Source organism: Toxorhynchites rutilus, chromosome 2 (assembly GCF_029784135.1).
Source record: "Toxorhynchites rutilus septentrionalis strain SRP chromosome 2, ASM2978413v1, whole genome shotgun sequence".
Taxonomy (NCBI): domain Eukaryota; kingdom Metazoa; phylum Arthropoda; class Insecta; order Diptera; family Culicidae; genus Toxorhynchites; species Toxorhynchites rutilus.
Genome location: NC_073745.1, coordinates 255504295 through 255517907, shown reverse-complemented (window position 1 = coordinate 255517907; position 13613 = coordinate 255504295). Strand labels below are relative to the sequence as shown.

At 43.4% G+C, this 13613-nt stretch overlaps 1 protein-coding gene across 1 annotated transcript in view; it reads left to right on the top strand.

Annotated features, from left to right (window-relative positions):
* Positions 1–11937, top strand: part of LOC129766827 (fork head domain-containing protein L1-like) — a 34998-nt gene extending 23061 nt beyond the window's left edge. The window contains exons 2-3 of the mRNA XM_055767425.1: positions 10639–10936; positions 11116–11937. Coding sequence (XP_055623400.1) covers positions 10639–10936; positions 11116–11937 — 1120 coding nt within the window. The remainder of the gene's footprint in view (positions 1–10638; positions 10937–11115) is intronic.
* The last annotated feature ends 1676 nt before the right edge of the window (positions 11938–13613 follow it).

Genomic DNA, 13613 nt, shown 5'->3' with positions numbered 1-13613 from the left:
ATCCGTCGTTGTTATACGACTTAGTGGGCAAGTTGCCGGTCGACTATCGGCTAAAATGGTCGGCATATAAAAGTAGCTTACACAACGTTGACCTCGGTTCGTTTGGTGAGTTTATGGCGACTCTAGTGGAACTAGCATATGATGTAGCGGATGATTTTCCCACGATGAAGCAAAATAAAACGCAGAGGCAGAAAACCAAGGAACGTGTTTTGGTACAGATGCATTCGGAGACGTCATACGTGAAGAAGGAATCGAACAGCGGCGCTTCAGGACTGCGGAATTCCAAGAAACCTTGTGCGGTCTGTAAAGTGGAAGGACATCGGGTAGTAGATTGTTGCAGGTTCAAAGCGATGAACATCGATGAGAGAATGAAAGTTGTGAACCAGAATGGTATGTGTAGATCATGTCTGAATCAACATGGCAAATGGCCGTGTAAGACAGCGAAAGAATGCGCTATCAACGATTGTCGGCAAAAACATCATACCCTCTTGCACGCACCAAACGCAGTGCAAGCAGCTATTTCGTCAAGCCATCTTAAGGATCCAAGGACTGGACCACTATTCAGGATCATTCCAGTCACGCTCTATGGGAACAACTGTCAGGTAGACATCTACGCGTTTGTCGACGAAGGCTCGCAAATTACGCTGCTTGAGGATGCGGTTGCCAAACAGCTTGGATTAAATGGAACTTCCGAGCCACTGAGCTTACAGTGGACTGGAAATATTAAGCGGAGTGAACCGAAATCATACAGAGTCAACACTGAAATTTCCGGAGTCGGGATGTCGAAGCGATTCAAGCTGGTAGATGCGCGTACTGTTGGTGGACTGCTATTACCCTCGCAAACGATGAATTACCAGGAGCTATCTGGCTGGTATCCGCACCTACGTGGATTACCCCTGCAAAATTTTGAAGAAGTATCACCTAAACTCTTGATCGGTCTTGACAACCTGAAGCTCACTGTTCCATTAAAAATCCGAGAAGGCGGATGGGAGGATCCCATCGCCGCCAAGAGCCGTATTGGGTGGAGTGTTTATGGAATCTCCACAAAACCTTTATCGATGACTATTTGTGGGTTTCACGTTGGAGGATGGACCGATCCAGAGCAAGAATTGAACCAACTTGTACGCGACTACATTACGCTGGACAATACCGGAGTAACATCGCCCTCTACTCTGCTAGAGTCCGAAGAAGACAAGCGGGCGCGATTGCTTTTGGAGTCAACCACTCGGAGAATCGAAGGTGGATTCGAAACTGGCTTGCTCTGGCGTTGGGATGAAGTGCGATTTCCTAACAGTTATGGTATGGCCTACAAGCGGCTGCGTTCTCTCAAGAAGCGGCTCAGTAAAGATCCTGACATTCACGAACGGGTTCGCCAGCTAATTCGTGAATACGAAGAAAAAGGATATGCGCATAAGGCGACACAACATGAATTGTCAACAACAAGTCCTGACCAATGCTGGTAACTGCCTCTAGGGATCGTCATCAATCCGAAGAAGCCCAAAAAGCTGAGGATGATTTGGGATGCAGCTGCTACGGTCGATGGCGTTTCCCTCAACTCCACTTTACTAAAAGGTCCTGATTACTTGACATCCCTACCAACGGTTGTGAGCAAGTTTCGCCTATATCGATTTGCGTTGACCGGTGACATCAAGGAGATGTTCCACCGATTCTTCATACGGGAACAAGATCGTCAGTGTCAGAGGTTCTTGTTTAGAGATCACCCGGATCAAGATCCAATCGTGTACGTCATGAACGTAGCCATCTTCGGGGCTACATGCTCCCCGAGCTGCGCTCAATATATTAAAAATTTGAATGCCAAGGAGTTCGAAGCAGAATGTCCTCGCGCAGTAGCAGCTATAGTTCATCACCACTACGTGGACGACTATCTCGATAGTTTCGGTTCGGTGGAAGAAGCAGTGAAGATAGGATGTGAGGTGAAAAGGATTCACTTGGAAGGTGGATTCGAAATTCGAAATTTCCTCTCGAACGATACGAGAATTGCAGCATTAATAGGAGCTGAGTCCGCGGATGCGGATAAGGATATTCGGACCGAAAAGGGAGAACGAATCGAGTCCGTGCTAGGAATGAAGTGGATAACCAGCAACGACAGTTTCACTTACACCGTAAATCTACCAGAGAACCTCTAATACGTCTTGGAGGAGTCGCACATTCCAACGAAGCGAGAAATTTTGCGGACAGTGATGAGTTTCTTTGACCCAATGGGGCTTATTGCTTACTTTTTGATCCATGGCAGGATCCTTATGCAGGATATATGGGCAACTGGTATTGGATGGGATGATCGAATCAACGATAAACTGTGGATGCAGTGGAGAAAGTGGGTTGAACTCATACCTAAGCTCAACACTCTTCGCATTCCGCGGTGTTATTTTTCTGACGCCGTTGTAGAAAGCTATTCATCGCTGCAAGTACACGCTTTCGTTGACGCAAGCAAATCTGCATACGCTTGTGCCGTGTATTTTCGGGTCGACACTCCAAATGGTCCTGCCATCACCCTTGTAGCGGCAAAGTCAAAGGTATCACCGTTGAAAATGTTAACGATTCCACGACTTGAGCTCCAGGCAGCCGTTTTGGGATCTCGATTTCTCAATAGTATCATATCCATGCACGCTATACCAGTGACGAAGCGTTTTCTGTGGACGGATTCAGCCACTGTCTTGGCCTGGATCCGATCGGATCAACGCCGGTATCACCAGTTTGTGGGATTCAGGATAGGTGAAATATTGTCGACGACCGACGTTGGCGAGTGGAGGAAGGTTCCATCCAGACTGAACGTTTCAGACGACGCTACGAAGTGGGGATCAGGGCCAAATATTAGCTCTGACAGTCGTTGGTTCCAGGGGCCAGATTTTCTGCTGCTTTCCGAAGAGTTATGGCCAGGCAACAACGAAATTATCGAGCCTACCGAAGAAGAAATGGAAATGGTCTGCAACGTGCATCAATCGATTAAACTCCCATTGGTCGACGTTTCAAGGTTCAGTCGTTGGGAAAGACTTCACAGAACGGTGGCCTACGTTCACCGCTTTTTCTGTAATTACCATCGCCACAAACGTGACGAAACGCCGGAAGAGGGACGTCTAACCAAAGAGGAGTTGAAGAAGGCGGAAATAACTCTGTGGCGGCAGGCTCAAGAAGTGTTTTTCATATCGGAGATCACCGTGCTTAAAGACACGAAAGGAGATCCTGAGAAGCTGCATGGATCCATAGCGAAGTCGAGCCCAATTTTCAAGCTGTGGCCGTTCATGGACGAGGACGGCGTCCTGCGCAAACGTAGCCGTTTAGGAAATGCCGAGTGGATATCATATGGAACTAAATACCCAGTAATTCTTCCGCGTCAACACCGCATAACATTCATCCTTGTAGACGCGTTTCATCGTCGTTTTCGTCACTCAAATCGAGAGACCGTGGTAAACGAGCTGCGACAACTCTACGAAATCCCGAACTTACGATCTATCGTTGCTGAGGTATCTAGGAATTGTATGTGGTGCAAGGTCTATAATGCTCATCCACGCGCTCCACCCATGGCACCGCTGCCGAAGATTAGGTTGACTCCTTATGTACGGCCTTTTACATACGTAGGGTTGGACTATTTCGGGCCAGTCCTCGCAAAAGTGGGTCGTAGTAACGCAAAGCGGTGGATAGCGCTATTCACATGCCTAACTATCCGCGCTGTCCACTTGGAGGTTGTCCATAGCTTATCGACGCAAAGCTGTGTGATGGCAGTGAGAAGGTTTGTTTCACGGAGAGGATCACCAGCGGAAATCTTCAGTGATAACGCGACGAATTTCCACGGAGCGAACAATTTGTTGGAAAATGAGATCAAAGAACGCAATGAACGTTTGGCTACGGTTTTCACGAACTCTGAGACTCGTTGGTCATTCATCCCACCGAGTGCTCCGCACATGGGTGGCGCGTGGGAACGGATGGTGAAGTCGGTGAAGGCAGCTCTTGGGACCATTCTGGACGCACAACGAAGACCAGACGACGAGGTTTTAGAAACGGTCATTGTGGAAGCAGAAGCCATGGTCAACACGCGACCGTTGACCTACATTCCACTAGAGTCAGCCAACCAAGAAGCTTTGACCCCTAATCACTTCCTTTTAGGAAGCTCTAGTGGAGTGAAGCAGCTATCAGCGATGCCTGTTGATCCTAGAGCGACTTTGAGAAGTGGATGGAAGCTAGCACAGCACTTGTCAGACGGGATATGGAGGCGCTGGATAAAAGAGTATCTGCCGGTAATTTCCAGGAGATCCAAATGGTTTGATGAAGTGAAAAATATCGCCGAAGGAGATTTGGTGTTGATTGTTGAAGGCACTATACGGAACCAATGGATAAGAGGGAAGGTCGATAAAGTTGTACGAGGGAAGGATGGAAGGGTCCGACAAGCCTGGGTGCAGACATCGAAGGGTGTCATCAGAAGGCCGGTTGTGAAGTTGGCGCTCATCGACGTCGTAAGTGAAGGTAAACCGGAAACAGATGGTTTACGAGCGGGGGAATGTGACGTCGAGTACCCCTCGGCGACCACTGTAGAACAACTGTGGGAATCTCCGCAACATTCGGCTAGTGAGGCAAGTCTCTCTCATCTGCGAAATGTCATCGAGTGACGAGGCATATTATTAAAAAAGACATCTCGTGTTGGAAGACAATTGTTTGAACTACTAAAGTGAAACTTTATTATTCTAGTTAAAACTATTTAAAATCGGTTGGTAAAATCTAAAACTATTTACATATATTTACAGCCGTGAGTAAATTTGAATTATTAGAAGACCCTACCTACCTAATTAAAAAAATTATTCCTAGATTGTAAACCTAACCTAAAATTGAAACTGCGTTACCTAAGAATTTGTACGGAGAAAAACTGTTAATTGTAAGTAATTTGTAATTGTTGAATTCAAAACCTTATTATAAATAAAATATTTACAGCTAAAGCTGATCCGAACTAACGCTAGAGTTTTCGTGAGGATCTGCTAAAAGAAAACAGTCACAACAATAATGCAACTATACAAATTAACCACCTGTCCATTATACCCCCACTGTCCGTCTTACCCGCGGCTCCCCTAGGGACTTTTGTTACCATGCCCTGCCCGGCCCTGTGATAAAGTGTTCCATTTTATGTTTTCAAATGAAGTCGAATAAAGTGAATCGTTGAATATTGAACAGTTTGATATCTTCAGATTATCCTTTCTATTATATCTATTGTCGCTTAAGTTTCAAAGAATATTTTGGTGGGAGGTTATCCTTGTGTTGCATAATCAGCAATTAAGGCGCATACAAACTGTGAGTAAAATTGGTTTGGTCTAATCCAGAATGTCGTCTAATCCATGACTAGTCTACCCTAAATCTGCTCATTCCCTCGCTTCGCTCGCGAGTCGAACCATGCGAACAGACTCGTATATATGCGAGCCGCGATGAGCTAGACTTTGAATTCATTTTTGGTCGTGAACTATCGGTAGAGGCAGTGGCGTCGAGTGAAGCTTTGGAACTCGGGGCGGAAGATTTGATTTGCACCCCCGCCGCAAAAAAGTAGAAACATTAGCACCCAAGGCGGAAGCGGCAATTTGCACAATTGCAATTGTATAACATGATTTTTTTTTTGATTCTCACGTATTAACGCCACCGCAGCGCAATTTTTATTATAAATAAATTTTTCGTAATGAAACTTATTTCGAGATTAATGTACCAAGGGTGAAGTTCCCATCTAACGAGGATAAGGAACATAGGCGGCCTAAGCTTATGTTTCTATAAGTAGGTGAGGTGGGGAAATACAGGCATATCAAGAAGAACTTCAATTATATCTTTCGAAACTCATGTTTCTCCAAACTTAAATGCAGTTTCTTGCATTCCAATATACTGTTCTTCGAATTATCAGCCGAATGTTTTTCAATGTTTTTACTAAAATTAAAACTGACCGAAAAGCAGAACATTTTTTCGATGATTACCCGCATGGACATGTGGTGGGGGGGAATAAGGACAAGTTCGTAATATTTACGTATGTATATCTTCGAAATTTCATGAAAGTAGGGGAACAGGGCTGGGAACTTATGAAAACTAACGATGAGATTAATAAAACTCAACAATTTATAATTTCCCAATAATGTCAAGAACGGGCGGTGACAAGCCAAGAATTCGAATTACCGCTGCCGTCGACAAGCGGATATTTTTTTTTACGAAACGTGCGGACGTCAAAGTGTTAATTAGATCCGACCGAGTGTTTGCGAGCGTTGGATAGCGTACTTTTCCCGGGTAATTTTTGCTTTGAAATAAGAATAATATATTTCAAAGCTGAAAATAACCAAGGAAACTAAATGCACCAGGCAAACGTATGCCGTCCAACGCTAACACTCTTTCGGACCTAACTGAGAGATCGTCTCCTATGTTTCAAACGAACCAGGCAATCGTTTGAACACAGGTTTGCTTGCGAGAGACCACCGCTTCCGACGGCGAGTCTGCGGCCGCATCACCTCAGCGGCTTGGGGCTGCCTTGGTTCCGCCTTGGCGGTCGTGTTGACGACTGTGCATTCATTTCTGATGTCCAGACAATACATTTAGTTCAGATCTTTGATCGATTCGATCGGATATTCCTGGCCAACATTGCCTGCGCCAATTTATACATTTCTCGCTGTATTAAGTATTTGTTGGGTTCGAGTGACGTGCATTTTATTGTGAGCTTAGCAAAATGCATCACTGAAGATCGCTCTTAACTGCAATTGATGCGTTTGAGAATAATATTGAAAGAAAAACTTTGTTTTATAACTTGTTTTAAGTTTTAGTGAGTCTCATTATTACAATTTTCTGTTGTTCCGATCAAAGGTGCACGAATTGGCTGCTCAGAACTTTGATAATTTCTCCAATACTAATTTGCAGATATGCGTCGATTTATGGTTTGCTTTGAAACGGGTGCAAGGGTGCAAAGAAATACAACGTTATTGTGAAAAAAATGGTCACAATAGAATATAAAATATTGCCCCTTGCCCCTAGCTACAACTTTTTCCATCTTTCTGGCAGAGCCGGAATACCGTTACGGTAAAAGTTTTCGTTTATTGACTATCTAGGAATCAATCCATTTTCAATGCCTTTCTGTGAGTGCAAATGCTGACCAGTTAAACCACGTGTCATCGAACGGAACAAGTAGTAATTAGACGATGTAATATCTGAGGGAAAGGCTGGTGGATTAAGAGTTCCCGTTTGAGTGTATTCCAGTAGGTTTTCTATCCCATTTGTTTATTTATTTCAGGCTCATTAGCAATATACCTGTAACAGAGCCAGCTTTAAATCGTGTACATGTCACATGTTTTGTCGTATCTATAAATATCATATTACACAGTTGCCATTTTAGTATTCCTTCTATACCATTACATATGATACATTACACAGTAGCCATTTAGGCGTAAGAGTATTCCTTCTGTTATTCCATTGTTCAGATAGACCACCGGACAGCGGAGACAGTTGAAATGATCATTGTTGTGCTATTAATAGAACAAAAGCCCGATGTTTCTTGCAGAACAGAGCAGTTGTATGGATGAATCTCCATTCAACCATTCAACCGTGGATCGATCTCCATCGCTGATGATTGTAGCGTGGACGTAGTTATTCTATAACAACACAAATACGGGTAATGAGGCCCTGAGTTTTGAATTCACGATCGATCGCTTACTAATCGAACGCGCAACCAATGTGACTACGAAGACCCCCATCCCAGTAGGTTTTAACGGGTTTTAGAAATGTGAGGTAGAGTGTTATCATGCCGCAGAATCACTTTATCGTGCTTTTGCTCGTTTTGTGGTCGTTTTCCGTCGTTTCTCAGTGATAGTTTAGCTCGGTTTCAAGAGTTTATAATAAACTACACCGACCAAATACAAAGCATAATCTTCGCTACATGAATATTTGCCCGAGTCGAAAAAGTAGAACACAATCAGGCTGTCTCTATTATTTTTTTCATTTGCTGTAATGAATTCATTTTGTATCACTCGTCACGAAAAGATCCTGATGAGCAAGAAGAAGAGGAAGGCAGGCTCGAGTCCTGCAAAAAACGAACGCATTTCCAGGGGCAATAACATTTCGAGGCATGCGTCATCTAATGATGCACGCGATGTTGGTGCAGTGAAAAGCGATCGCACTGAACCGAGCCTTCGCGAGTGTGACACAGCATCGAACAACAGCGAAGTAGGCGATTTCGGCGCGTCGGTCGAAAACGTAAACGCCGTTACCCAGGCAGCAACCAAATCAAGCTTCTCCCGCTGGTGGTGAAAGCGATCGCTCTTGACAAACTCATTAGCGAATTCACATCGATTGGTGTTACAGCAGATTAATTCTCGAGTAATGCAGAAATGTATGTTTCGTATGTGTGGCAGCTCCCCCTTAGAGAGGGGGAGGAGTATTCAACCACCATAGAAACATTTATTATACCCTAAAACCTCCATATGCCTAATTTGGTTTCATTTGCTTGATTAATTCTCGAGTAAGGCATAAATTTGTGTTTCATTTGTATGGCAGCCTCCCCTTAGAGAGGGGGGTGGAGTGTCTAACCACCATAGAAACATTTACTATACCCTAAAACCTCCTTATGCCCAGTGTGGTTTCATTTGCTTGATTAATTCTCGATTAATGCAGAAATTTGTGATTCATTCGTATGGCAGACCCCCCCCCCTAAAAGAAGGGGGAGGAATACCTAACCACCATAGAATCATTTATTGCACCCTAAAACCTCCACATGCTAAATTTAGTTTCATATGCTTGATTAATTCTCGAGTAATGCAAAAATTTGTGTTTAATTTGTATGGCAGCCCCCCCTTAGAGAGAAGGGTGGAGTGTCTAACCACCAGTCTTTCATGTTTCACAAAAAACATTGCGTCCGGGATAAACATGTCCACGCTGCTGTTCGCAGTTTTGTGTTTGAACACAAACATGAATTTTTCGTACCTATGTTTGAAAATGTGCCATGTTTGTATTCGTAGTATGTTTGGACATACCATGTTTAATCCTAATGTTTCACATGATGTTCGAACATGGTGTACAGTTTCTCTTGCATTTTCACCCCAAGCACCGGCAGTGCGTAGAGTAGAAGAAGCGAATCGGACACCACACCACCACTACTCAACGCGTGGTGTTGTTCGTATGTTGATATAGAAAAAATGCTTTCCTATCATGACAATGGGTGCTTCGTCTAAAATATTGGGCAAATAAAATAAACCTCTTTATCTGTTCTGAACAAAACCAACGTCGATTGATATCAGAGTTTTTCACAATTGATATCATTATTTAGTGCACGCATCAATTTATATATTGAATTCATGTAACATTCGCTATTATTAGCTATTTGAACAAGTACTAAAATTGAATGGAGCGTGGCGGAGATGTTTAGTTACCCACAACAAATTTTGATTACAATATTTTGATTACAATATAATTTTAATCGAATATAAAGTACCAGAATTATTCAGCAGTGACATGTTAGGCGTGACGCTAACCACTCGACCACGGGAGCAACAATTTTGGCTGGATCTTTGAATACAAATGGCCAATACTGCTTGTTCGCGACAAACGCGACCCGAGCTATAAAACGAGCGAAGAAGAGGAGAAAAAAGGATGATGCAATTGCATGCACACATATTGTAGTGTAAGTGTAGCTTTTAGTTTTTTCCTTCATTCAGTTTGTGATAACATCGAAAAATTAATGGTGTGTTTTAGCCGCTGAAATTTCTCTGCTGGTTCTGCTGTGTTCCGCTGAAGGTTGCATCTAAAACTAATTTTTGGGTATTTTTTTTTTGTCAGCATTTGTACGACGTCGCCCGCTGTGCAGTCGGTTCCCCAGACTTCGATTGACAACATGCACGCAAAAAGATTCTCATAGAAAGCTTCTTTCTATTCAGAGAATGTTTCCTTTGCACGAAACCAAGGATTATTTAATCAGACTTGCAAAATGTGCATGAACTCATAGTCTCTTAGTTCGTGCAACTTTTGTAATGCGAACTAAATTTCAAGTTCGTTGCTGTTAAAAAGTATTCTACGAAGAAATTTTTTGGGATGAATAATTTCTCTCCGTGTATGAAAAGAAACGAAACGAAAGCAATGAATACTGCGACATCGGGTGATATGTTTGTACATGATGTTCTTGAATTATAAACATCGTGTTTGCCTAGTGTGGTTTCATTTGCTTGATTAATTCTCGAGTAATGCAGAAATTTGTGATTCATTCGTATGGCAGTCCGAGTCCATAAGAATCAGACAGACAGAAAGACAGAAAGACAGACAGATATCACTCAATTTATATATATATATATATATATATATATATATATATATATATATATATATATATATATATATATATATATGACTAGTTTTGCTAAAGACTATTTTTGATATGAGATAAAAATAATCTCAATTGGATTTGGTCTTAGGAAAATGAAAAATGTCTTTTGTGGGAGCCAGCATGATGTGGAGAGTATTCCGCAAAGGTCAATATGTATCGGAGATGGGGTTGCTTCATAGTACACAGTTTAAAGCCGAAATGTCATAGATTATACACAGTTACACAGTTACAGTATGGTATTATAGAGTATTTTAGAAGTTGAGTGCTGTTTTCATCATTCTCCCCTAACTGTATTTTTTCATCCACAGCTTCCCTTATTATCGGGAGAACAAACAAGGCTGGCAGAACTCAATTCGGCACAATCTGTCCTTGAACGATTGCTTCATCAAGGTACCTCGTGATAAATCGTCAACCACCAGTGCCAAAACGGGCCTTTCGGCCGACGAGGTAGACTCGCACGATGGAAGCCTCCCTGGTGGCGGTGGCAAGGGCAGCTACTGGATGCTGGACCCTTCGGCAAACGATATGTTTGAGCAGGGCAATTATCGCCGACGGAGGACGCGTCGCCAGCGGAACGCTAAAATGATCCTGAATGGCCATTTCCAGGTGCGCATGATAAAATATGGGTCGAATCATGGAACATAGTTTACTCATATTTACTTCCTTTTTGCCCGACACATTCCTTCCCACAACGGCAAAGAATTTTTCCTCAATTTTAGATTGATATCTAAGTAGGACGCTGGTCCAATTTTCTCACATCACATTTCGTTTTCTCACATCCACAGGCATCACCATTCGCGATGGCATTTTCCTCTTCGTCAGTTGCAGCGGCGGCCGCTGCTGCGGAATTCATTAAAACAACAACATCTGCGGACGATTTTCATCATCTGATAGGCGGCCACAAATTGGAGGGAAGTTTACCGAGCGGTTACCCGGGGGCACTCGCCGGCCAAACGGCATTTTCGCTGTCGAGCTCTTCATTACCTGGTGTGCTTCTGATGCCTTCCTCATCGCCGTGCGACTCATCGAACTCGACATGCTCCTCACCACCCACGCAGCAGCATCAGCAGCAGCACCACTATCAACTCAAGTATCATGAGCAACAATCAGCTTCAGGTGGACCAATTTCCACAAATGAAAACATGAAACGAGATTTTGATGAAGCAACCGATAACAGCAGTCTAACGAGCTTCCTCGCCATCGACACCGCAGGATTCACGACAAGGAAGACACCCGCGGTCGATGGCTCTCAGTTTGCGAGCGCTGCCGATAATTATTTAGATAAATTTCAATCGAATTTCCCTTCGCTGGATGCAGTCCTAGGCGAACTGAATGCGGTGAAATTTAAAAACTTTGCAAGCGCTACAGGCGACTGTTTGGAAGATGAAGCTTACGGTAGATTGTCCCAGTGCTATCCCCCGGAAGAGAATGGTGAGTGTGGAAATGTAAACAGCTCACCGCAAGGGGAACCACAACACAGCCAGTTAGCGGAAGAGCTAGGGAACCCTCCCGGTGCCAGCATGATGTCGCCAGATTGCCTTCGGTTGAGAGCAAGTGGCTTAAAGTCGAGTAATTTCAGCATTGAAAGCATTATGCGAAAGCAGTAAGCGCCCGTTGTGAGGATTTGGAAATAAAGAGTCTGTGAAAATGTGTACCATTTGGAATATTTTTTTTATAACGCTAGTTACCTAGTCAAGTCAAGTTGTTTTACTGGTAATAACGATTCATTAACCTCATACAATAAGAGATGATAGCACTTCATATTCGTTGAAACTAGTTCCTCCAAAACGAATAACACTTGTATGCCATCGGGCATCCTCAAATGCCATAATTTTTTCGTTGTACCGGATAAACACCTGCAATCAAATCAAGTGTCAATCTGCTTTGGAGCATGAAATTTGATTGACTTCCATAAAGCTCTTAACGAAAGGAAAACTCCATCAGCCGAGTATATTGCAATAATCGTTGATTTTTACAGGAAAAATAAACACTTTCTCCACTTCATATTTGTTTTCGCTGTTCTCCGTTCAGAGTCTCTTTTTCCACTCCTCTGCCAATCAGAGCATCGATTCACCAGCTAACAGCGCTGCGAAAACCCCATTTTAAAGCGGCAGCTGACATTTCCAACAGGTTCGGTGAGTGTTCAATAAAAACGTGAATGTTGCAAGCCAAAGAAGGACCCGTAGGGCCGACATAGCTAGGACATTGTCATTCGTTAGGTGTGGCGTTTTCCACCCTCAGTCAGCTGCTAATCGTGTTAGGAACAACGCGCGCTTTCGCCCTCGCACAACGAGCTGCGAACCGTTCTTCAAATCTAAACTGCCAACCTGACGTTAAACGATCCATTCTCAGGGCCATTACTTAAGAGCCAATTTGACTCACTTTTAGAGAGCCGAAATCGCAACCCACCATGCTGCTCCCCATCCCATTCAGTCGTCGTCGTCGCGAAACGCTGCTCTAGATTGTCGATTTGAACACGGCACGGGAAGGCCAGATATGGCTGGCAGAAGAAAAATTGCACACATGTGGAAAATTATATAAATAGAGTGGAAAAAGGCATTTTTATGATTATTTGTTTACGTGTGTGTTCTGCTCATAGCTGAAATTCCTTCTTGCTGCGTCTGGGATGCCATGTAAATCTGTGTGGCCTTTAACACTTTTGGGGCGAGCGGGACAAACATGTTGAAGATTTTGCTGGGGTAAATCGAACACAATCTGACACGACTCGATCTGGCCTTCAGACAAACTTTCCGTAATTTGCTTATGTCGTATTTGGTGATATGATTTCGACCATAGTTTATTCTTTCTGTAAACCGTCTCAAAATCTTCTTCAGCAAATAAGATTGTTTGACTTAGGATCAATAGTTAATCCCTTAAAATAGCGTTAAAATGGGATCAACTAATATCACATACATTTGTGCAAACCGCGATGTGATTCCGGAAAACGGATTACAAACCAGGCGCCGCGACTGGAACGTCACTGAAGATACGCGTCCGCTCACCAGGCGAACGATCTTGGATTCAATCCCAATGGAGGGTCCATTGATTGATTGGTCTTTTTCAAGGCTAGGACCGAACGAAGCTAGAATTTAAGGCGAATTTCAAGGCTCTATAATAGAAAAAGTCACAGGATGGTTGTGTCCGAGACACGACCGTTAACCGTTAACGTAGGATTCCGTTAGGCTATCTGTTGTATGGTGATTTTGGGTATGATTGAAAAATTACATCGTTCAACTCTTAAACGGTCAACGGCTCTCAGTGTGCTTCGTATTACTTCGACAAT